Raw genomic sequence first — 26257 nt, 5'->3', positions numbered from 1 at the left:
TAAACTGAAAAAGGATATCTATATAATGCATTAAAATAACCTCCAGGATAGTCTCTCAACTCTGTTTGAAATGTCTCAGCCACTGAAACTTTATTTTGTCTCATTTCTCTCTTCCCCCTTTTGGTCAAGAAGGCTTACTCAATCCCTTGATGCTGGGTCTGCCTCATCCCAGGAATTTTGCCAGGAAAATTTACACCCCTGAGAGTCAAGTCCCATGTAGGGAGGAGGACTGTGAATTCATATACTGTGCTGGCTTAGAGAGGCCACATCTGAGCAGCAAAAGAGATTCTCTTGGGGTGACTCATAGGCCTAATTATTTATTTTTTTAACTTTTTTTATTGTGTAATATAACATATATACAAAGCAAAGAAAGAAAAAAGCAATAGTTTTCAAAGTAACAAGTGTTACAGGACAGACCCTTCTAGGCCTAATTTTAAGTATGCTTAGCCTATCCTTTGCAGGAATAAGTTTCATAGGGGCGAATCCCAAGATCTAGGGCACAGCCTATTGATGTGGTTATCCCAACTGCTTGTGAGAATATCAGAAATCCTCCAAATGAAGAGGTTTGAATATTTCTTCCTTTCTCCCCAGAACCCCGAGGGGACCTTGCAAATACCTCTTTATTCACTACCCAAATTACTCTGGGATATACCGGGCATCACACTAAACTGGATAAACCAACAAGATCTCACACCCTGTTCAAGATTCCATGTACTTTGGTATTCAGATAAATTGACCATGCAAGTTAAATTAGGAAATGCACTATCCAAAATATAAATTTTGCACCAAATGAACATCTCTCCCTTTGGTGTCACATAGAAGGTGAAGTTTCAAATTAGGGACCATATCATTCTTTACTCTGTATTCTGATTTACCTTAATCCTATCCAGATCAGCTTCATTTATGTATCGACTCAAAGTCTGATCAGTTTTCAACTTTTTAAGCAGTCCCTATATGGGGTACTGCTGACTTTCATATAGTTGCTTTATATTTGGGGGCAGGTATTTGAGGAACTTTAATTTGAGGAAACTTCCAGGAGTGTTTTTTCTTTTTATTAATTAAAAAAAAATTAACAAACAAAACATTAAGATATCATTCCATTCTACATATACAATCAGTAATTCTTAATATCATCACATAGTTGCATGTTCATCATTTCTTAGTACAGTTGCATCGATTTAGAAAAAGAAATAAAAAGACAACAGAAAAAGAAATAAAATGGTAATAGAGAAAAAAAAGATTATACATACCATACCCCTTACCCCTCGCTTTCATTTACCACTAGCATTTCAAACTGAATTTATTTTAACATTTGTTCCCCCTATTATTTATTTTTATTCCATGTGTTCTACTCTTCTGTTGATTTAGTGCTAAAAGGAGCATCAGACATAAGGTTTTCACATTCACAGAATCTCATTGTGAAAGCTATATCATTGTTCAGTTATCATCAAGAAACATGGCTACTGGAACACAGCTCTACATTTTCAGGCAGTTCCCTCCAGTCTCTCCGCTAGGTCTTGAACAACAAGGTGATATCTACTTAATGCATGAGAATAACCTCCAGGATAACCTCTCGACTCTGTTTGGAATCTCTCAGCCATTGAAACTTAGTCTCATCTCACTCTTCCCCCTTTTGGTCGAGAAGGTTCTCTCAATCCCTTGATGTTAATTCTCAGCTCATTCTAGGGTTTTTCTCAGTGCGTTGATGCTGAGTCCCAGCTCATTCCAGGATCTTTGTCCCACCTTGCCAGGAAGCTCCACACCCCTGGGAGTCATGTCCCACGCAGAGAGAGGGAGGGTGGTGAGACTGCTCATCATATTGGCTGGAGAGAGGCCACATCTGAGCAACAAAAGAGGCTCTCTTGGGGGTGACTCTTAGGCATCTTAATCTTAAGTAGACTTGACCTATCTTTTGTGGGGTTAAGTTTCATGTGAACAAACCCCAAGACTGGGGGCTCAGCCTATAGCTTTGGTTGTCCACACTGCTTGTAAGAATATCAAGAATTCAACTTGGGGAAGTTGAATTTTTCCCCACTCTCACAATTCCCCGAAGTGGGCATGCAAATACTTTTCCAGTCACTGATCAAATCATTCTGGGATTCATCGGGGCATCACTCTGGACAAACCAACAAAATCTTACGTGCCACCTGAGATTCCAAGTACTTATGACATTCAATCAAACTATCTACAGAGTTATATTAGGCAATGCTCTAGTCAAAATCTAAATTTTGTAACAAATGAACATTTTTTGCTTTAGTCTCACACATAAGGTGACATTTTAAAGTATTAATTATCATCTATTTTCAGCACCCTGCAATAATGACATTCCTTTGTTCTTCCTCATGCCAAAACATTTTTAAAATTTGTACATTGTACATTTCACTATTATTATACACTCTAGGCATTCCTAGATTACACCATCTCAATCTTTATCGTCTATCTTTCTTTCTGATTTCATTTATGTCCCCAGCCCTCCTCCCTCTATCATTCTCAAATGCAGCTTCATTCAGTGTTTTAACATAATTGTATTACAGTTAGGTAGTATTGTGCAGGCCATTTCTGAGTTTTTGTATCCAGTCCTGTTGCACAGTCAGTATCCCTTCAGCTCCAGTTACCCACTATCTTACCCTATTTCTATCTCCTGATGGTCTCTGTTACCAACGACATATTCCAAGTTTATTTACTAATGTCAGTTCATATCAGTGTGACCATACAGAATCTGTCCTTTAGTTTTTGGCTAGTCTCACTCAGCATAATGTTCTCAAGGTCCATCCATGTTGTTACATACTTCATAAGTTTATTCTGTCTTAGAGCTGCATAATATTCCATCATATGTATATACCATCGTATTGTTTAGCCACTCGTCTGTTGATGGACATTTTGGCTGTTTCCATCTCCTTGCATTTGTAAATAATGCTGTTATAAACATTGGTGTGCAAATGTCCGTTTATGTCTTTGCCCTTAAGTCCTCTGAGTAGATACCTAGCAATGGTATTGCTGGGTCATATGGCAATTCTATGTTCAGCTTTTTGAGGAACTGCCAAACTGCCTTCCACAGTGGTTGCACCATTTGACATTCCCACCAACAGTGAATAAGTGTGCCTCTTTCTCCACGTCCTCTCCAGCACTTGTCATTTTCTGTTTTGTTGATAATGGCCATTCTGGTGGGTGTGAGATGATATCTCATTGTGGTTTTGATTTGCATTTCTCTAATGGCCAGGGACGTTGAGCATCTCTTCATGTGCCTTTTGGCCATTTGTATTTCCTCTTCTGATAGGTGTCTGTTCAAGTCTTTTTCCCATTTTGTAATTGGGTTGGCTGTCTTTTTGTTGTTGAGTTGAACAATCTCTTTATAAATTCTGGATACTAGACCTTTATCTGATATGTCATTTCCAAATATTGTCTCCCATTGTGTTGGCTGTCTTTTTACTTTCTTGATGAAGTTCTTTGATGCACAAAGTGTCTAATTTTGAGGAGCTCCCATTTATTTCTTTCTTTCTTCAGTGCTCTTGCTTTAGGTGTAAGGTCCATAAAACTGCCTCCAATTATAAGATTCATAAGATATCTCCCTACATTTTCCTCTAACTGTTTTATGGTCTTAGACCTAATGTTTAGATCTTTGATCCATTTTGAGTTAATTTTTGTATAGGGTATGAGATACAGGTCCTCTTTCATTCTTTTGCATATGGATATCCAGTTCTCTAGGCACCATTTATTGAAGAGACTGTTCTGTCCCAAATGAGTTGGCTTGACTGCCTTATCAAAGATCAAATGTCCATAGATGAGAGGGTCTATATCTGAGTACTCTTTTCGATTCCGTTGGTCGATATCTATCTTTATGCCAGTACCGTGCTATTTTGACCACTGTGGTTTCATTATATGCCTTAAAGTCAGGCAGTGTGAGACCTCCAGCTTCGTTTTTTTTCCTCAAGATACTTTTAGCAATTCGGGGCACCCTACCCTTCCAGATAAATTTGTTTATTGGTTTTTCTATTTCTGAAAAATAAGTTGTTTGGATTTTGATTGGTATTGTGTTGAATCTGTAAATCAATTTAGGTAGGATTGACATCTTAACTATATTTAGTCTTCCAATCCATGAACACGGTATGCCCTTCCATCTATTTAGGTCTTCTGTGATTTCTTTTAACAGTTTCTTGTAGTTTTCTTTGTACAGGTTTTTTGTCTCTCTAGTTAAATTTATTCCTAAGTATTTTATGCTTATGGTTGCAATTGTAAATGGAATTCATTTCTTGATTTCCCCCTCAGCTTGTTCATTGCTACTGTATAGAAACACTACACATTTTTGAATGTTGATCTTGTAACCTGCCACTTTGCTGAACCCGTTTATTAGCTCAATTTTGATGCCTTGTATTTATTTTGTGGTCTAATTGCTCTGGCTAGAACCTCCAACACGATGTTGAATAATAGTGGTGATAGTGGACATCCTTGTCTTGTTCCTGATCTTAGGGGGAAAGTTTTCAATTTTTCCCCATTGAGGATGATATTAGCTGTGGGTTTTTCATATATTCCCTTTATCATTTTAAGGAAGTTCCTTTGTATTCCTATCCTTTGAAGTGTTTTCAACAGGAAAGGATGTTGAATCTTGTCAAATGCCTTCTCTGCATCAATTGAGATGATCATGTGATTTTTCTGCTTTGATTTGTTGATATGGTGTATTACATTAATTGATTTTCTTATGTTGAACCATCCTTGCATACCTGGGATGAATCCTGCTTGGTCATGATGTATAATTCTTTTAATGTGTTGTTGGATACGATTTGCTAGAATTTTATTGAGGATTTTTGCATCTATATTCATTAGAGAGATTGGTCTGTAGTTTTCTTTTTTTGTAATATCTTTTCCTGGTTTTAGTATGAGGGTGATGTTGGCTTCATAGAATGAATTAGGTAGCTTTCCCTCCACTTCAATTTTTTTGAAGAGTGAGCAGGGTTGGTGCAAATTCTTTCTGTAATGTTTGGTAGAATTCACATGTGAAGCCATCTGGTCCTGGACTTTTATTTTTGGGAAGCTTTTGAATGACTAATTCAATTTCTTTACTTGTGATTGGTTTGTTGAGGTCATCTATTCTTGAGTCAAAGTTGGTTGTCCATGCCTTTCTAGGAAGTTGTCCATTTCATCTACATTGTTGTATTTATTAGCATAAAGTTGTCCATATTATCCTGTTATTACCTCCTTTATTTCTGTGAGGTCAGCAGTTATGTCTCCTCTTCCATTTCTGATCTTATTTATTTGCGTCCTCTCTCTTCTTCTTTTTGTCAATCTTGCTAAGGGCCCATCAATCTTATTGATTTTCTCATAGAACCAACCTCTGGTTTTATTGATTTTTTTCTATTGTTTTCATGTTCTCAATTTCATTTATTTCTGCTCTAATCATTGTTATTTCTTTCCTTTTGCTTGCTTTGGGGTTAGTTTGCTGTTCTTTCTCCAGTTCTTCCAAGTGGACAGTTAATTCCCGAATTTTTGCGCTTTCTTCTTTTTTTTTTTTTTTTTTAGAGAGGGAGGAAGGGAAGGAAAGACAGAGAAGGAAGGAAGGATAGAAGGAAGGAAGGGAGGAAGAAAGGGAAACATCTTTAAACATTTTCTTGTTTTATTATATTTTGTTTGTTTGTTTGTTTTTTACATGGGCTGGGGCCGGGAATCGAACCGGGGTCCTCCGGCATGGCAGGCAAGCACTCTTGCCCGCTGAGCCACCGCGGCCCGCCCTCTTCTTTTTTGATATAGGCATTTAGGGCAATAAATTTCCCTCTTAGCATTGGCTTTGCTGCGTCCCATAAGTTTTGATATGTTGTGTTTTCATTTTCATTTGCCTCGAGATATTTACTGATTTCTCTTGTAATTTCTTCCTTGACCCACTGATTGTTTAAGAGTGTGTTGTTTAGCCTCCACGTACTTGTGAAGTTTCTGGCGCTCTGGCTATTATTGATTTCCGACTTCATTCCTTTATGATCTGAGAAAGTGTTGTGTATGATTTCAATCTTTTTAAATTTGTTGAGTATTGCTTTGTGACCCAGCATATGTTCTATTTTTGAGAATGATCCATGAGCACTTGAGAAAAAGATGTATCCTGCTGTTGTGCGGTGTAATGTCCTATAAATATCTGTTAAGTCTAGCTCATTTATTGTAATATTCAAATTCTCTGTTTCTTTATTGATCCTCTATCTAGATGTTCTGTCCATTGATGAGAGTGGGGAATTGAAGTCTCCAACTATTATGGTAGATGTGTCTATTTCCCTTTTCAGTATTTGCAGTGTTTGCCTCACGTATTTTGGGGCATTCTGGTTCAGTGCATAAATATTTATGATTGTTATGTCTTCTTGTTGAATTGTTCCTTTTATTAGTACATAATATCCTTCTTTGTCTCTTTTAACTGTTTTACATTTGAAGTCTAATTTGTTGGATATTAGTATAGGTACTTCTGCTCTTTTCTGGTTATTATTTGCATGAAATATCTTTTCCCAACCTTTCACTTTCAACCTATGTTTATCTTTGGGTCTAAGATGTGTGTCCTGTAGTCAGCATGTAGAAGGATCCTGTTTTTTAATCCATTCTGCCAATCTATGTCTTTTGATTGGGGAGTTCAATCCATTTAACATTTAGTGTTATTACTGTTTGGGTAGTACTTTCCTCTACCATTTTGCCTTTTATATTTTATATGTCATATCTAATTTTCCTTCTTTCTACACTCTTTTCCACACCTCTCTCTTCTGTCTTTTTGTATCTGTCTCTAGTGCTCCCTTTAGTATTTCTTGCAGAGCTGGTGTCTTGGTCACAAATTCTCTTTGTGACTTTTTGTCTGAAAATGTTTTAATTTCTCCCTCATTTTTGAAGGAAAATTTTGCTGGATATAGAATTCTTGGTTGGCTGTTTTTCTCTTTTAGTAATTTAAATATATCACCCCACTGTCTTCTAGCTTCCATGGTTTCTGCTGAGAAATCTACACAGAGTCTTATTGGGTTTCCCTTGTATGTGATGGATTGTTTTTCTCTTGCTGCTTTCAAGATCCTCTCTTTCTCTTTGACCTCTGACATTCTGACTAGTAAGTGTCTTGGAGAACGTCTATTTGGATCTGTTCTCTTTGGGGTGCGCTGCACTCCTTGGATCTGTAATTTTAGGTATTTCAAAGGAGTTGGGAAATTTTCAGTGATAATTTCTTCCATTAGTTTTTCTCCTCCTTTTCCCTTCTCTTCTCCTTCTGGGACACCCACAACACATATATTTGTGCACTTCATATTATCATTCAATTCCCTGAGTCCCTGCTCATATTTTTCCATTCTTTTCCCTATAGTTTCTGTTTCTTTTTGGATTTCAGATGTTCCATCCTCCAGTTCACTAATCCTAACCTCTGTCTCTTGAAATCTACCATTGTAGGTTTCCTTTGTTTTTTTCATCTCTTCTACTGTATCTTTCATTCCCATAAGTTCTGTGATTTGTTTTTTCAGACTTTCCATTTCTTGTTTTTGTTCATTCCTTGCCTTCTTCATATCCTCCCTCAATTCACTAAGTTGGTTTTTGATGAGGGTTTCCATTTCTGTTCGTATATTCTGAATTAATTGTTTCATCTCCTGTATCTCATTTGAACTATTGGTTTGTTCCTTTGACTGGGCCATATCTTCAATTTTCCTGGTGTGATTTGTTATTTTTTGCTGGCATCTAGACATTTAATTATCTTAATTAGTTTATTCTGGAGATTGCTTTCACTTGTCTTACCTAGGGTTTTCTTGCTAGATGAGTTTGTTGTCTATCTATTCTTTGACCTTCAGTTCAGCTTTTTCTGGGCCTCTAGCTTATGTTTTGTTTAATAGAGGGTAATTTTTCAATTCTTGTTTTCTTGTTTCTTGTCCTGCTTGTAGGTGCCTTTTCCCTCCCCACCCTTAGGAGGGTCTACATAGATATTACAGACTCCATCCGGGTTTTCCCGGACTAAACTGGCCTCCTGTCAGGGGGAAGGAGTCACCTGTGTTAGTTTTCCCTGAGGGTGAGACCCAGCAGGTTGAAAGACTTTCCTGTGAAGTCTCTGGGCTGTTTTTCTTATCCTGTCCAGTATGTGGTGCTTGTCTGTCTGCGGGTCCCACCAGCAAAATATGTTGTGGCTCCTTTAACTTTGGCAGACTCTTCCTGCTGGGGGTGTGGTGGAGACAGAGGAGAGGTTGTAGACTGGTTTTAATGGCTTCAAATTGCCACGCCCTGGGGTCTGAATTCCTTGAGAAAGGGATTCCACCTGAGTTGGGCTTCTCCCCTCCCCTGGGGAAGGCACAGGTGGAAGATAGCCTTGAAAGCAGTCTGTTTCTGCCTATTCCTGGTGCAGTTGCAGCTCAAGTAGTCCCACTGCTGAATCCAGGCAGCCAAGCCTCCGTAGAAATAGCCACAAAAACCTGTTTTGTCCCCTTTCCTCTTTTTCAGTTAGCCCAATAAGCGACCTCCGCCTTGACCAGTTTCGCCTGAGCTGGGGGCCTATTTTTAGTAGTCAGAATTTGTTTATTAATTGCACGATTGGTGTTTGGTTGGACTCAGTCCCTGCTACTGTTAGAGTCTCTTTCCTTTCCCTCTGGGAAGCCGCCTGTGGGGGAGGGGCACCAGGCACCGCGGCTTGGGGAACTCACGGTTCCGGAGACTTGCAGCCGGTCCAACTGGTCCAGACTGGGGTACACTGTGTGTCTGGTCACTATCGTGGCTCCGGGAGCTGTTCTGTACTGTTTCTGGTTATTTAGTAGGTGTTCTGGAGGACGAACTAAAACGCGCACATTGCTAAGCCTCCATCTTGTCCCTTCCCCCAGGAGTGTTTTTTATGAAAGCAATAGCTAAACATGAACTAGGTGGAAGAAAAGAGTATAAAAATGAGAAAGATGCTCAATGATTACCTTATTTCAGTATTGAAAAGATAGATAATTGAAAAAAAACTGAGGCAGAAATTATAATGAGTTATGTCTTGTAGATATTACTGAGACTTGATTTACTGGGATTTAAGATGAACATGGGTTATACCTATCTTCCCATGCTATTCACAAGAAATATATATATTTTCGTGGGCAGGCTCTGGGAATTGAACCCGGGACTCTGGCATGGCAGGCAAGAATTCTGCCACTGAGTCACCATTGTACTGCCCCAAATGCTTATTTTGGAAAGAGAAACTACCCCTGTTTGGAACAAGTTTAGAGGAAGAGGAAAAGGGACTGAGGCATTTCATACAAATAAAGATTAAAGTAAATGAGGCTTGGAATAGCCAAGCAAGGATGTAGACATCATGCCATTAAACATTATCTTGTTTTTCTCCAGGAATAGAACTAGGATCACAGGAGTAAATTTCCAAGTGACTGATTTGGGCTTGAAGTTAGTAGTTTTCTAATAATAAGAGACCTCTGAAGAGGGTGTTATTTTCCTAGCACATAATGATTCACTTCTCACAGGAGTTAGTTAAAAGAGAGGGCAACAGCACATGTGGTTCAGTGGTAGAATAACTCATCTGCCATGCAGGAGACCTGGATTTGATTCCTGGCCCACGCACCAAAAAAAAAAAGAACAACAGATTGAGTTCATACTTTAGAACAGTCTTCATGACCCATCCACCTTGAGCTCCCTGCAGTTTGAATGGCTGGAAAACTATATTACATTTTAGCTGTAATCTCTGTTTCGGAATTGTTGGTGTTTTTGAATACTGCACTTAAAAAAAAGCAAAGTGGACAAAGTAGTTCAAATCAGAATGCCAAATCTCTGAGAAGCATTGACTGCAAAAAGATTGTTTTCATCTTTTTTATCAGTCCCACAACAATTATTGTATGGCCTTGTAATATGTATTTTTTGAATTGAGTTGGAAAGAAAATGCTTTCTGTTAGTTAGAGAGCTGATTTGATAGAACTGATCTTTCTTCATAAGGTAATCATACAGATTTCTGTAGCTTCAAGTAAATCCGTTTTCATGTATTTTTAAACAATGCCAGCTTAAAATACTTCACAGTACTGAAATTCCGTAAATCATTTGTCAGTCATTCTGTGGGCTGTGCCCGTCCTACAGGTTTGATGAATAAGAATGACTCCTTCATTCTCTCGAGTTCTAGGGAAACATTGTTAAAGAAAAGAAAAGATGTCTTTTATGAAATCATCTCCCAATAAGGAATCTATAGCTAAATGAAAAGTGATTGAAACAAAAATGTATGTCCTGTATCCTTAGGTGCCTTAATTCTATTGGTGGTTTTGTAAAAGTTCATCAGAATGGCCTTTGAAGATCATCTGGTCAAGAAGTTCTCATCTGAAGGATAGTGATGGGTTTTAGGGGTCTGGAACCTAGTAAAATTTTCATGCAACTTTTCCATGTTTGTGCACATGGGCATTTTTTTCTAGGGAAAGAGTAATTTTCTTTAGATTCCCAATAGTGTTTTTTTTTTTTTGAGAGAGGGAGGAAGGGAAGGAAAGACAGAGAAGGAAGGAAGGATGGAAGGAAGGAAGGGAGGAAGAAAGGGAAACATCTTTAAACATTTTCTTGTTTTATTATATTTTGTTTGTTTGTTTGTTTTTTACATGGGCTGGGGCCGGGAATCGAACCGGGGTCCTCCGGCATGGCAGGCAAGCATTCTTGCCCGCTGAGCCACCGCGGCCCGCCCCCCAATAGTGTTTTAATGTAAAAAATGTTCAGAATTAACAAATCCTAATCTATTTCCTTATAATTGAAGATAGAGAAAGAGGCACAAAAATTCATGTGACTTACTTGATGCTACCCTTCTGAATACTGATGTAATGAGGGATATACTTACTTCAACACAGCTAACAGGACTGTCCTAAGCTATTTTTTTTTGTATTTGCTCAATTAATCCTTTAAACTGTCCTTGAAAGTAGCTATTCTCATTGTCCTCATTTTAAGGTTTTGAAACTGAGCCGAGAGGTTAAAGAACTTTCCCCAAGTCACACAGGTATTTATAAGTTGTAGAGCAGGATTTGGACCCAGGCACTTGGCTCCAGAGACTATCCTCTTAACAACGAGGTACACTGACCCTCATAGAGGGTTCCCCAGGGTGCTGTGCAGCCATTAAACTGTTTCAGAACTTTGTGTGATGGAATTTGGGATGTGAAAATAGTTCCTGTAGATTATAAAATGAAGTGTTTTTGTGTATTTGAACATACTGAAGTATTTTCTTTCCTAGCATGCAATGATGCTCCCTGTTTTGACCCATCATATACGCTACCACCAATGCCTAATGCATCTGGACAAGTTAATAGGATACACTTTCCAAGATCGTTGTCTGTTACAGGTAAGAATTACTCTCTTGTAAACTCACATAGTAGTAAGCTAGGACTCATTCATCTTGCAAGTTACAAATGATTCATTAAGTTTTCTACTCTGGGGGGTGACAAGGACTTTTACAAACGACTCTTTCCATTACTCTACCCCTGTTGGCTCTACCACTTGCAAGCCCTTTCTCTTGTTTTTTTTGAGGCTGTCCCTAAAGAAATAGGTACAAGCCAAAACTTGCCTTCCAAACCTCTGTGCCCTCTTTAAAATTCCCTTCTTTATGGCTATTTTTTTGCAGTATTTTAATTTTCCTATAAGAAAACATGGATTTTTAGGTTTGCTTTCAGAAGAGGGCTTGAGCCAGGCTCTGGAAATGAACACTGGTGGAGATAAGATGGAAAGAGTAGGGCTTAAAATTTGACTAGATAGACAGATCTCTTTCCTGTTTCATTTAACATAGTGAAAGAATGGTGCTTCACTGCTGAGTTTTAAGACTGAGCGTATTTTGTTGAAATTTTAGCTGGCCATGACTCACCCAAGTCATCACTTAAATTTTGGAATGAATCCTGATCATGCGAGAAATTCTTTGTCTAACTGTGGGATTCGGCAGCCCAAATATGGAGACAGAAAAGTTCATCATATGCATATGAGGAAAAAGGGTATGTTTGGATGACTTTAAGATTTTAATCTCGTGTTTTAGCCTATGTTCGCTAGCATTGTAAATTTTATTCCCACTGAGATGATTCCCTGGGTGCATATTTCATCCTCTCATTTTCCCAGTGCCTCTTCACTCATAAGAATAATATTCACTTTGAGCAGAGCATTATTGTAAGGGTGAATTAGTGTTTTAGGACATTTTCTTTCTCCTATTAAAGAGAAACTTCTATTAAATTTATTGAATTTTTAGCCATGCAGATATTGAACCTTTTAAAGTCAAATTGGAATGGTAAAGTTTTCTTTTTCCATGTGATATGATGGCCCTAGATTGTTTTTAACAGTATTTACTTGTATATTTACATTTTCTTTTTGTTTTTAATAGGAATTAATACCTTAATAAATATTATGTCACGTCTTGGCCAAGACGATCCGACTCCTTCAAGGTAGATTTTTATTTATTTATTTTTTAACTTTTTAATTGTGTAATATATATACAAAGCAAACTAAAAAAAAAAAAAGCAATAGTTTTCAAAGCACTCTTCAACAATAAGTTACAGTACAGATCCCAGAGTTTGTCATAGGCAAGGTGGATTTATTTTTATAACAGCTTTATTGAGAAAGAATTCATATTCCGTACAATTCAGTCATTTAAACTTTGCAATTCGTTGTTTTTAGTATACTCTTAAAGTTGTACAGCCATCACCACAATCAGTTTCAGAACATTTTCTTCACCCCAAAAGAAACCCCATACTCATTAGCAATCATTTCTCCTTCTCTCCAACCTGCCTGTTTGGGACATTTCATTTAAACGGTGTCATACACTGTGTGGCTCTTTGTGAGTGCGTTCTTTCATTGAATATGTTGATGTAGCATGTCTCAGTATTTCATTTCTTTTTATTGCTGAATAATATTCCATCATCTGGGTATGCAACATTTTATTTATGCATTTATCAGCTGATGGGCATTTTTGTTGTTTCCACTTTAGGGCTATTATGAATAATGCTGCTATGAATATCTGTGTACAAGTTTTTGTATGAACATGTTTTGATTTCTGTTGTGCATATAGCTAGGATTAGAATTGCAGGGTCATATGGTAACTTTATGCTTAACTTTTTAAGGAACTGTGTGACTATTTTCCAAGACAGATGTACCATTTTACATTCTCACCAGCAGTGTGTCAGTATTTCTGTTTCTCCACATTCTTGCTAACACTTGTTATTGTCTTTATTATAGCTATTGTAGTGTTATCTTATTGTGGTTTTGATTTGCATATCACTGATGGCTGTTGACTTCAAACATTTTTCTTGTGCTTATGGGCCATTTGCATATCTTCTTTGAAGAAATGTCTGTTCAGATCCTGTACCCATTTTTAATTGGTGTTCTAGTTTGCTAGCTGCCAATATACCAGAAACAGAATGGCTTTTAAAAAAGGCGAATTTAATCAGATGCTAGTTTACAGTTCCAAGGCTGAGAAAATGTCCCAGTTAAAGCAAGTCTATAGAAATGTCCAATCTAACTCATCCAGGGAAAGATACCTTGGTTCAAGAAGGCCAATGAAGTTCAGGGTTTCTTTCTTAAGTGTAAGGCACATGGTGAACACAGAGTTTCTCTCTCATCTGGAAAGGCACATGGTGAACACAGTCAGGGTTCCTCTCTCATCTGGAAGGGTACATGGTGAACACGGCATCATCTGCTAACTTCTCCTGACTTTCTGTTTCATGAAGCTCCCTAGGAGGCGTTTTCCTTCTCCATCTCCAAAGTTTGCTGGCTGGTGAACTCTGCTTCTCGTGGCTATGTCGTTCTACTCTGCGCTTTCTGAATCTCTTTCATTTTCTAAAATATTTCCTCTTTTATAGGGCTCCAGAAACTTATTAAGACCCACCAAAATGGGTGGAGACATGTCATCACCTAATCTAGTTTAGCAACCACTCTTGATTAAATCACACCTCCAGGGAGATGATCTGATTACAGTTTCAAACATATAGTATTGAATTTTATTCTACCTTTATGAAATGGGATTTTGATTAAACATGGCTTTTCTAGGGTTCATACATCCTTTCAAACCAGCACAATTGGGTTATTTGGTTTTTATTGAATTGTAATAATTCTTTGTATAGTTTCCGTACAAATAATTCTCTTATCAGATATGTGATTTGCAAAAAAATTTCCCCATTCTGTGGGTTGTTTTTTTTAGTTTGCTCAAGCTGCTGGAATGCAATATACCAGAAACAGAATGGCTTTTAAAAAGGGGGATTTATTAAGTTGTAAGTTAACAGTTTTAAGGCCATGGAAATGCCCAAACTAAGTCATCCAGGGAAGTTGTCTTGATTCAAGAAAGGCTAATGGGTCCAGAATACTAGGGCTCATGGCAATGTTTGCTAGCTTTCTTCTCATTTCCTAAGGCTTTAACAAGGGCATTTTCCTTCTTCATCTCTGAAGGTCTTTGGCTTTGGAAAGCTTTTTTTCCAAAAATGGTTCCCCCTTAAAGAGCTCCAGTAAGCAACCCCACCTTGAATGATTGGGGATACATCTCCATGGTAACCATCTAATCAGAAGTTACCACCCACAATTGGGTGGGTCACAGCTCCATGGAAACAATAAAAAAGATTCCACCTAGCAATATTGAATGAGGATTAAAGGGCAAGGCTTTTCTGGGGTACATGACAGTGTCAAACCAGGACAGTTTTCTTTTTACTTTTTTAATGTCCTTTGGAGCATGAAAGTTTTTGATTTTGCAGAAGTCCCATTTATCTATTTTTTCTTTTGTTGCTTGTGCTTTTGGGGTCATAGCTAAGGAACTATTACCTATGAAGTCATGGAAATTTGCACCTGTGTTTCTTCTGAGAATTTTTTAGTTTTAGCATTTACATTTAGGTTTTAAATCCATTTTGAGTTCATTTTTGTCTATGGGGTGATGTAGGTGTCCAACTCCATTCTTTACATGTGCCATCCAGTTGTTCCAGCACCATTTGTTGAAAAGGCCGTTCTTTCCCCATTGAATTGTCTTAACATCCTTGTCGGAAACCAATTGGCCATAGATATATGGGTTTATTTCTGAACTCTAAATTCTATTGCATTGATCTGTGTGTCTGTCCTTATACTAGCTCTGCTGTCTTAATTACTATAGCTTTGTAGTAAGTTTTGAATTGAAAAGTATAAATTCTCCAATTTTGTTCTTTTTCAAGATTGTTTTATCTATTCTAGGTCCTTGCATTTCCGTATGACTTTTCTTAAGATTTTCTATATACATGATCATGTCATCTGCAAAGAGAGGTAGTTTTACTTCTTCCTTTCCAATCTGGATACTTTTATTTCATTTTCTTGCCTAATTGCCCTGGCAGTCCAAAAAAGTGTTGAATAGAAGGGACAACTTTGGACATCCTTGTCTTGTTCCTTATCTTTGGGGAAAAGCATCCAGCCTTTCACCATTAAATATGATGGTAGATAAGAGACTTTCATAGATGCCCTTTATCATCAAGCTTAAGAGCTTGGCTTTTAAGATTTATCAAATCAGTTTTCTGCATCTTTTGAAGATTCATGTGGTTTTTGTCCTTTATTCTGTTAGTATTGTACATTACATTTATATTCATATGTTAAACTAACGTTGTGTTCCTGGCATAAACCCCACTTGGTTGTGGTGTATGTGATCCTTCTATATATATGTTGCTGGCCTCAGCTGTGGTTGAGAATTTTTTGTATATATTCACAAGTGAGATTTGGCCTGTAGTTTTCTTTCATTATGATGTCTTTGTCTGGTTTCATTATTAGGGTAACCCTGCGTTATGTGATGTATTGGGAAGTTTTATACATTTGCTTTCTTTATTTCTTAATTTTAAAAGATATTTTCAAATTGTAATAGTCTCACTTGTGTGTGCCTTTGAGCCCCTGAGGAATCTGAGAAGGAATTGATTGGGTCTATGTAAACCCATTTACATTTTGGAAAATTGAGTGGAAGCAAATGCCTAATGGCTAATGAGCTTCCCTTGTTGCTCTCAGGATGGCTATCTTTGTGTGTGAAGTATAGGAGATTGCTTTTGGCAGCCCTCTTTTTCAAATGGGGAAGTGAAAAGTTGAATAGGGTGCTCATCACTCTGGGGATCCAATGTTGGATGGATTAAAAGATGAAAGATGGATAGAGTAAAAAGTTTAAAGGACAAAGAGTTGAGACAGTGGTTTCATTTGTTAACTGGCTACTGCATGTAAGAGGATTGCAATGGCTGGCACAGCATCCTTTTCCCACCATTTTCTTCATGTATTGCTTTCCTTTTTAAATTGGCTTGCTTTAAGTTGCCCTCTTCTGAGGTCACTATACACCAAACTGTCTTTCCCCTTTAATCAAGATGTAAAAAGGAAGGCAGGATGAAACTTTAAAATTCAGTTTTGAGGATGATCATAAGGCTCACTATAGTGATCTGTGAGCATTAGAGATCAGAAAAGAACTAATTAAAAGAGCCCTTAATCACACCATCATGAATTTTACCCTGCTTATTTTGTAGAGTCTCCAGATGACTGTTCTGTATTTTAATAAGTGGAACCCTGAGTATACCTCAGCACCTTTAACAAGGCTAAGTATGTCAGTTTTCAATGGTAACAACATGAGGTTAATTTATCCTTGTCTTATTTACCCTAACCACAATTGTTTGTATACAGATTTTGTCTTTTGATAGCATTGTTGAAACCTCATGATTTATGTTTTCTTTTCTTGTATTACTAAGGGGTGGCTTTCTTACCTTGGCAGAAGGAATGATATCTCAGAAACTACTTCTGAATTGACTGTTTTGAAAATGGTATTTTTGACAGAGAATAAACTAATCATTTTTCCTGGTTTCTTGTTACCTGGCCTTTGCTGCTTGTGTTGAGAGCCTCTTGCCTTGTATATGATCTTTTGCTGATGTAGAGTTTGACTCGAGGCTCTGTTCAGAAAGAGCCTCTTAGCCTTGTCCTCCAGGGTTTGCTGCTATTTGCTGTTATCTAGCAGTCCATAACTGTGCACAGTGCTGAAGGCTGTACTTAAGAAGCTTCATGCAAGTTAAATTCAGCAGGCATTTATCCAGTGCCTTTCTAGTTTGAGGCATTTTGTAGGTATTTAAGTGATCCAAAGGCAAGTAAGACAAAGTTGCTACTCACCAGGAGGTGTCACTACTGGGAGGGGGTGAAAGTGTTATAAACATAAATAACTTCATATAAGGGAGTCTGGTAATTTCATATAAGGGAGATTCTGATAAGTGTTTCAGTGAAGGACAAGGAACTGCTATAAAACTAAGGATAGATTTGGTGGTTGTTTAAGGATTATAGGTCAGTTTATATCATGCACTTCAGTAATTGACTTCACTAGAAACAATTTGTGCCTGCTTCCTTTTATTTCTTAGTTTGCTTTCATGAAATGGGATGCAGTAGTCCCTATTCCTTGGAAATGTTTCTGTAACTTTGAAACAAACACTGTAAAATTATGAGTGTCAGTATAGTTATAGCTCCTTCCCAAACAAGTTTGCTCAGAACTTTGAAACTTGAGAAAAGAGAGAGTTGGAGAGGGTGTGGGGGCTCCTAGTTGGTTGTTTGAGGAGTCTGTTTCTGGCATGGATAAAAATAGGAAGGTGGATGAGCAAGGGAGATAGGAGAGAGGGCAAAGAAAAGTAGCTCTTCATTGAATTTTTCCTCCTCTAGTCCCCTTAAATACTACTCCCTCCCCACCTCACCCCCCAGTCCTATAGTACAGTTAGTTACCAGTTCCAGGTTTTCAGATTTTCACTTCGGAGTGCTACTGCAGTCAATCATCTCACCATTTCTGGTGCCTTGACTCTAGTTCTTAGCTAACCTGCTTGAAAACTTTCTGTGATGTCTCATTACTTGCTGAATAAAGAATGATCCTCCTGAGCTGGCAATCCTAGCTCATGACCTGACTGAGGGCTACTTTATATAGTCTCATCTTTCTTTTTCCTGTGGCTGTCTACACACTGTTAAGACTGAAGTATTTACCATTGTTCAAGCTCACCTTCTCCCTTCTCCTGTATGTTACTAGTCATTATACACTACCTCTGGAATGCTCCTGTAACCCTGTAACACAATGCCCAATTCCTATCTTTATTTGTTTTATGGTACACATTCCAGTTGTCCTGTGGGTTATAATTAATTGTGTTATAGGGCTAATATTTTTTGCTACCCTGTAAGCATTTTGAAGATTTGTGGTCCTTCTCCCTCTCTCTCTCTCTTTTAATATCTTTTCCTTTTGTAACTAGAGCCTTCCAGAGAGCAAGCACCCAGCAAATGAGTATTAAATGAAAGAATACCACTCTTGATACTTGTTTACTTGTTGAGTAGACTTAAAGAAACTATGGTGTTAAGAAAGGTCATGTTCAGAGCCAGCAGCAGAGGTTTAATTGGCTGGTTAGTATATTTTACCTAATCTGATTTAGGGTCAGCTAGGATTTACAAAAAGTCACCAAGCACATTAATAAATGATAGCCTGACCACCTATCAAAATTATAAAATAATTAACTTTTATGATGGCATCATGAATATTAACTCTCAGGAGGATTCCACCCATAGTCTTGAAAAGTGTCACTGGTTAACCACCTGAATCTCAGTGGTATGATTATACTTAACTCATACAAATTGCAATAAAATGTTATCATAAAAGGAGTCCCAGAATGAGTAGGCGTTTGGTAACATGCAAGTAATCCATGTATTATGAGTAAGACCTTTGGAAAAGAGTTGCCAGAAGAGTGGTAATGGGGAAATGAGAATATCACACACAGCCTTGGGTTGTTTTTTGTTTTGTCTTGCCTTGAATGGGTAGTCATTGTAAGACATAATGTATAAGAATCTATTGGAACCATAGAGAGTCATGTATGGACTATTAATTAGTGGCTGTATTTAAAAGGAAGTGGTAGTTGCATAGTATACTTTCAGTCCATCATACATAATTATTTTACATTTTAAAAAGATATAAAAACACAAATAATAATATGCATTGAATATAAGAGAATTCCACTGGGTGGATTTACTGACTTAAATACTTCAAGTTAAATCCCAGAGATACTTAACTTAAGATCCAAAGTCCAAAGGGTCTGAGATATGTAGACTGTGACTCTTCTTATCCCCAAGTGTCTAGGTAGATGTAACAAGTAAAAGGAATTCCCAAATTGAGTGGAAGATTTGGCTGACCTCCAAGCCCTTGCTAACTCTACCATATCAATCACTACATGGGGCTTGCTATACAAAGGTGAGAAAATATTGCCCTTACCCTCACTCTAGCAGTTACCCTTGAACATAACCCATTCCAAGGTGACTTTTTGTACAGTAAATTACAGCAATTACTCTTACAGGGAGTGCTGTGTTTTTTAAAGTGCTTTGAATTCCTCAGACAAAATGTACGGTATAAATGTTACACTTAATCAAGATTTCAAAATGCCTCTGTTGATTCAGCTCTCAAAAACAAATGGAGTGTTTACTACTCAGTGAACATCTCATCTTGCAGCTTGCTAGTATTTATAAGGGGGTGACTAAAGAAAGCATGAACAATGTAAGAAGGAACATGTGATTTTCTACTGTTGTCAGTGAGGACTACGAGCTCACGCTTTCCAGTTTTGCATTTAAGCCGTTGAACTATGCATTGTTCAATATAGTAATAAACTATAAAGTGGTAATTTTATCCCCATTTTTGCTTGTGGCTTATTGCCAGAATTTAGTCATAATAAAGTTATAGGAAAACATTTGCTGGATATAGGCAAATTATTTCATGAAAAACTGACTGCCTATTGAATAGACATGTTTAGAACCATGACCTTGCATTCTAAACTGAGTAACAGTTTAACTTCATGGTTATTAAAACCCTAGACATAGTTGTTGTCTCCTCAAAGCTTATAGAAGAAATTATAGTAAAACTTATGTTAGTATGCCTTCTTTTGAAAATAGTATATGGTTCAAAGCAGGCTGTTATTCTTTTACTAGATGTCTTTTTATTCTTTAATAGGACATAAGACAATCTATATATAGTTTGTTCTCAACCCTGCCAGCATTTGTTGTTTTCCATGTTGATAAGCTTTTTACTCTGTAAAACTTGAAATTATTAGAAAGAAAATGAAGTCTTTGTCACAGAAAATGCATTCTCATTACATTCTTTTTGGCTTGTGAAAAAGAACAGGGTACTAATTAATTTCTTTATTTATAAAAACACCATTTCTTTCTTAGTTCCTGTCCTTTCTCAGGACAATAATTTATTAGGTTTCTTGAAGCTAGTAAGAGGACTTATGGGTTAACATCATCTTACCATTAAATAGAGTCTGTACTCCTTAATGCTTTCTAAAAGATTGATGGCTGATGCTTTTGGAATTCTGGGGTATATTTAACAGAAAGCACAATAGCAGTATTGAGTAGCTTGTAGAAGATTTTTTTTTTTTAATTACACAGTTTTATTGAGATATATTCACACATCAAAGCATCCACCCAAAGTATGCAATCTATGGCTCTCAGTATAATCACAGAATTGGGTATTCATCACCACAGTCAAATTTAGAATATTTTCAGTACTCCAAAAAGAAAAACGCCTAACCCTTATACCCCCCTGTTGTTAACACTATTGACATTAGTTGCAATACCTTTGTTATAGTTGATGAAAGAATATTAAAATATTACTGTTAACTATAGGCTATAGTTTGCCTTAGGGGTATTTTTTCCCGTATATTACCGTTATTAACACCTTGTAATAGTGGTGTACATTTGTCTAGTTCGTTAGAGGACATTCTCATATTTGTACTATTAACCACAGTCATTGTACACCACAGGGTTCATGGGTTACACAGTCCCATGTTTTATCCTCTAACTTTCCTTCTAGGTACATATACGACTTTCAACTTCTCCTTTCAGCCACATTCACATACATAATTCAGTTCCGTTAATTACACTTGAAATAATGTGCTACCATCACCCTAATCCTTTTTAGGCTAAGTAATATTCCATTGTCTGTGTATACCACATTTTATTTGTCCATTCATGATAGTTGAGTTAATTCCATCTTTTGGCAATTGTGAATAATGCCACTATGCACATCAGTGTGCAAATATCTGTTTACATCCTTGCTTTCAGACCTTCTGGGTAGAAAGCTTGTAGTGGGATTGTTGGATCCTATGGCAATTCCATACTTAGTTTCCTGAGGAACCACCAAATTGAAAACCTTAAATAAATTGAAGGACATTTCTTGTACATGTATTGGAAGATTAAATATCGTTAATATGTCAGTTCTGTACAAATTTATCACATTATTCAAGTTCTTTGTTATTGTTATCTTTCTTATTGATCCTCTGTCTAGATGTTCTATCTTTTGATGAGAGTGGTGGATTGCAGACTCCAACTGTTATTGTAGAGACATTTATTTCTCCCTTCAGTTTTGCCCATGTTTGTCTCATGTATTTTGGGGGCACTTAGATTAGGTGCATAAATGTTTATTGATCGTTACTTCTTGGTAGATTGCCCCCTTTATTAATATCTAGTGACCTTTGTCTCTTAAAACAGTTTTGCATTTAAAGTCTATTTTGTCTGGTATTAAAGGCTAGCACAGCTCACTTTTGGTTGCTGTTTGTGTGAAGTATCTTTCTTCAACCTTTCACTTTCAACCTATTTTTGCTCTTGGGTGTTTTTTGTAGATAGCATATAGGTGGATAATACTTTTTTATTCTGTTCTGTTAATTTGTATCTTTTCATTTGGGAGTTTAATAGATTAACATTCGATGATATTACTATAAAGGCAGTACTAATGTCAACCATTTTATCTTTTGGTTTTTATACGTCGTATCTATTTTTGTTTCTCTTTTTACTTTTTTTAGTTACCCTTACTGATAATCTTCATACGCTCACCTCCAAAATAGTCTTTCCTGTCTTTTCCTTTCAGCCTACAGAACTCCCTTTAGTATTTCTTAAAGTGCAGATTTCTTATTGACAAACTTTCTCAGTTCTGTTTATCTGTGAGTATTTTAAACTCTCTTATTTATTTATTTATGACTCAAATGTCTTTAATAGGAGAATGGTTCAGTAATCCAGTATATGTTTTTTTTTATCCTCACAATTGACTTTTTTTCCTTTTTTGTGAAAAATAGCATATATATATAAAAGTAATGAATTTCAGAGCACATCGCAACAATTAATTGTGGAACAGATTTCAGAGTTTGATATGGGTTACATTCCCACAATTTTAGGTTATTACTTCTAGCTGCTCTAAGAAATATCAATATAATGATTCAGCAGTCATACTCATTTGTTAAACTCTACCTTCTCTGTATAAGGTCACCATCACCTTTAATCTTTCTGCTACTCTTTAGGGGTATTTGGGCTATGCGCATTTTAACTTTTTCATGTTGAAAGGGGCTGTTGATAATATGGGATGGGGGATGGAACTAGTTGATGTTCTGGAGAGGCTGGCCCCTTTACATTTCAGGACTTATCTGGTCCAGGGACCTACCTGGAAATTGTAAGTTTCTGGAAAGTTACCCTAGTGCATGGCACCTTTGTAGAATCTTATATAACAACCTCGGTGTTCTTTAGTATTGGCAGGAATGGTTTTGGTTAGGGTTTGGCAAACTATGATAGTCAGCATGTCTAACTGATTTGTAGAAAAGTGACCTCCAGAGTAGCCTCTTGACTCTGTTTGAACTTTCTCAGCCACTGATACTTTATTTATTTGTTTCACTTCTTTTCCCCCTATTGGTCAGGATGGTGTGGTTGATCCCATGGTGGCAGAGCCAGGCTCATCCCTCATGTCTCTTGTGTTGCCAGGGAGACTTTCACCCCTGGATGTCATATCCCATGTAGTAGAGAGGGCAGTAATATGCGCCTTCATTTTTGAAAGATAGTTTTACCAAATCAAGAACATCTAGTCTCGCAGTTTTTCTCTTTCAATTCCTTAAATATATCATACCACTTCTTCCTATTCTCCATGGTTTCTGATAAAAAATTTGCTCTTAATTTATTGTCATTGCCCAGTATGTGACAGTTTGCTTTTCTCTTGCTGCTTTTAGGAGTCTCTCTTTGACATATGACATTCTGATTAGTGTATGTGTCAGAGTAAGTCTGTTAGGGTTTATTCTGTTTGGAATACATTGCACTTCTTGGACATGTATAATTAAGTCTTTCATGAGAGTTGGGAAATTTTCGACCATTATCTTCTCAGATATTCATTCTGCCCCATTTCCCTTCAGTTCTCCTTCTGGAACCCCCATGATGTATACATTTGTGTGTTTCATGCTGTCAAGTAATTCCCTATAGCCCTTCTTAATTTTTTCCTTTCTTTTCTCTATCTGTAAAATATTGAATGTTCTGTCTTTTGGTTTGCTATTCTTTCTTCTGCATGTTCTGATTTGCTCTTGTATGTCTCTAGTGTATTTTGAAACTCTTCTGTTATGCCTTTCATCCTTATAAATTCTGTTATGGTTCTTTTCATGCTTTCAAATATTTCTTTATTCTCACCCAGTGTCATCTTAATATCCTTTATCTCTTTGGCCATATTTTCCTTCATCTCCTTGTTGATTTAAGAGATTTGTTTGAACATCTTTGATTAGCTCTCTCAAATCCTGTGTCTCCTTTAAAGTATAAATTTGTTGCCTTGATTGGACCATGTCTTCTTCCTTCTTAATATGGTTTGTAGTTTTTTGCTGATGTCTAGGCATTGGTTTATCTTGATGAGTTTACTGGAAAGGTCAGTTTCTCTTTCTTGTTGAGGGTTTGCTATTGATTGGTTTGTGTTGAGCCTCGTCTTTGATGCTTGATTCAACTTCTAGACCTTTTGAATTGTCTGTGTTTAATTGATGGGATTTTTTCAACTCTTCTACATCTGATTCTTTGGGTGTGCAGTATGATTCTTTGGGTGTGCAGTACAGTTTTTAAGATTGCTCTGTTTGTGTAGTTTCCACCAGGAAAAAGCTTCCTTTCCTCTGTTCCTTCTCCAGGGATCCTGATTTGTTCTGTTTGTTTTGTTTTGCCTCTGTAGTTTTTTTAATGCAATTTTGTTGAACTATATTCACATACATTTCATCCACAGTGTATAATCAGTGGTTCACAGTATCATCATATAGTTGTTCATTCATCACCACAATTTTTGAACATTTTGATTACTCCAAAAAATAAAAATAAAAAAGAACATCCAAAACATCCCATACCATTTTTCCCCCAATTTTTAATTTTTTGTCTTTATTTTATTACTCAAATGTCCATATGCTGGATAAAGGGCGTATCAGTCACAAGATTTTCAAAATCACACAGTCACACCGTGAAAGATTTATGCTGACCAGTTACTTTGTCTCCCAGACCTATCTTAACTCTGCTCTTCCCTGGTTGAGTGCTGAAAATTAAAAATGCCTGAGCCTTTCTCTGATGAACTATTTAGAATAATTATTTTTAAAAATCCCATTTTAAAACCAGTCCTCAGCCCCCAAGGATTACCAGTCAAGAGCCAGAGTTGGTTCTGCCTCTGTATGCCCCTTTTCTTGAGCCACAGCCCTTTTCCAGTACTTCTGAACTCAGCCGACTCCAAAAGCTGCCATTTTTCCCCCACCCCTGATACACCCACCTCTTCTGTACTGGGAGAGACCTCAGGATTCCTTTCCAGGTTGTTCTGGGTTTATTTATGCTTAGATCTTTTGTTCCGCAGTCCAAATTTGATAATTAAAACCGCAACTGGAAAAAGGAAAGGTCTTCATATAGATTATGGTGGTGAAGCCATGTCTTTATACTTAGGTTGGATTGTATGATGTGTGAATAAAACTGTTTAAAATTGAACAGAGAGAAACCAGTGCTGGAGAAAAGGCAGAAAAAAGATTTACCTGTTCACTGTTTGTAGAGAAACTGAGAGGTGTAGCCCCTTGGAGGCAATATGGTGGTTTCACAGGAGGCTAGGGGTGGTTGCCATATGATCTTGAAACCCAGTTGCTCAGTATATATCTGGAAGAACTGGGAGCAGGGAAATGAATGGACGTTTGCACAGTGGTGTTTATGGTGATAGACAATGGATGGATGTGGCCTAAAGGTACAACAGCTGAGGAATAAAAATGAAAGGGAGAGCTTTGATGTAAAAGAAAATGGACTACTGAGTGACCACAAGAAAGAATGAAGTTGTGAGGCATGCAGCTAAGTGAATGAAACTTAAGGACTATATGTTGTATGAATTGTCAGAAACAAAAATACAAATATTATCATGCCTCACTCACATGGACTAACTATAATATAAAAACTTGGTGAACTGAAGTCAAGAGCACGGCTTATCAGGTTGGGTCCTATTGTAAAGGGTCCTAGATTGTAAGCTCTTACAGCAGCATTCACATATACTCAGGAGTTGTAACTACTGTTTCTAAATTAGAGATAATAAGCTATTTCTCTCTAACCTGGTCATTCCCAGAAACTCGTTATTTATGTGACAACTAGACTCAGAGTTAGAGCTCTGAAGCTATGAAAGTCAGCATAACCCTGTACTGGAACTGTTTAAAAAGTTCAAGAAGGGATCAGACCTCAACTATAGAGATATGAAGTAAGCTGATCTGGATAGGGCTAAGGTAAATCAGGATATAGTATAAAGGATGATATCGTCCATATTTAAAAACTTTAATTCCTGTGGGAGACCAAGGGGAGAGATGTTTATTTGGTGGAAAATTTATATTTTGGGTACCGCATTACCTAATTTAACTTGTATGGTCAGTTTTAGCTGAACACTATAAGTACATGGAATCTTGTATAGAGTGTGAGATCTTGTTGGTTTGTCCAGGTTAGTGTAATGCTCTCATATATCCCAGAGTAATTTGGGCAGTGAATAAAGTATTTGTAATGTCCCTTTATGGGGCTGGGAAGAAAGGAGGAAATATTGAACCTCCCTTTTTGGAGAATTTCTGATATTCTCAAGCAGTGGCAATAACAAATAAGTAGACTGAGCCTTCAATCTTGGGTTTTGCTCTTATGAAACTTATTCCTGCAAAGAATAGGCTAAGGCTACTTAAAACTATGCCTAAGAATCAGCCCCAGAGAACCTCTTTTGTTGTTCAGATGTGACCTCTCTCTCTAAGCCAGCTCAGCAGATGAGCTCACTGCCCTTCCCACTGTGTGGGACATGACTCCCAGGGTTGTAAATTTCCCTGGCAACGTGGGACTGAACTCCCAGAATGAGCCAGGACCTGGCATCATGGAATTGAGAAAGCCTTGTTGACCAGAAGGGGGAAGAGAAAAATGAGACAAAATAAGGTTTCAGTGGTGGAGAGATTTCACACGCAGAATTGAGAGGTAACCCTGGAGGTTATTCTTATGCATTATATAGATATCCCTTTTTAGTTTATGATGTATTGGAGTAGCTGGAGAGAAGTACTTAAAACTGTTGAGTTGTGTTCTG

At 37.2% G+C, this 26257-nt stretch overlaps 1 protein-coding gene across 8 annotated transcripts in view; it reads left to right on the top strand.

Moving 5' to 3' along the window:
* Positions 1-26257, top strand: part of DROSHA (drosha ribonuclease III) — a 171025-nt gene that overhangs the window by 69331 nt on the left and 75437 nt on the right. For all 8 annotated transcript variants that reach the window (XM_077116892.1, XM_077116891.1, XM_077116893.1 and 5 more), the window contains 3 exons: positions 11153-11260; positions 11762-11900; positions 12281-12341. In XM_077116892.1, coding sequence (XP_076973007.1) covers positions 11153-11260; positions 11762-11900; positions 12281-12341 — 308 coding nt within the window. The remainder of the gene's footprint in view (positions 1-11152; positions 11261-11761; positions 11901-12280; positions 12342-26257) is intronic.

Source organism: Tamandua tetradactyla, chromosome 9 (assembly GCF_023851605.1).
Source record: "Tamandua tetradactyla isolate mTamTet1 chromosome 9, mTamTet1.pri, whole genome shotgun sequence".
Lineage (NCBI taxonomy): Eukaryota > Metazoa > Chordata > Mammalia > Pilosa > Myrmecophagidae > Tamandua > Tamandua tetradactyla.
Note: the sequence above shows the minus strand (reverse complement) of the source record. Positions and strands in the feature narration are given on the sequence as shown.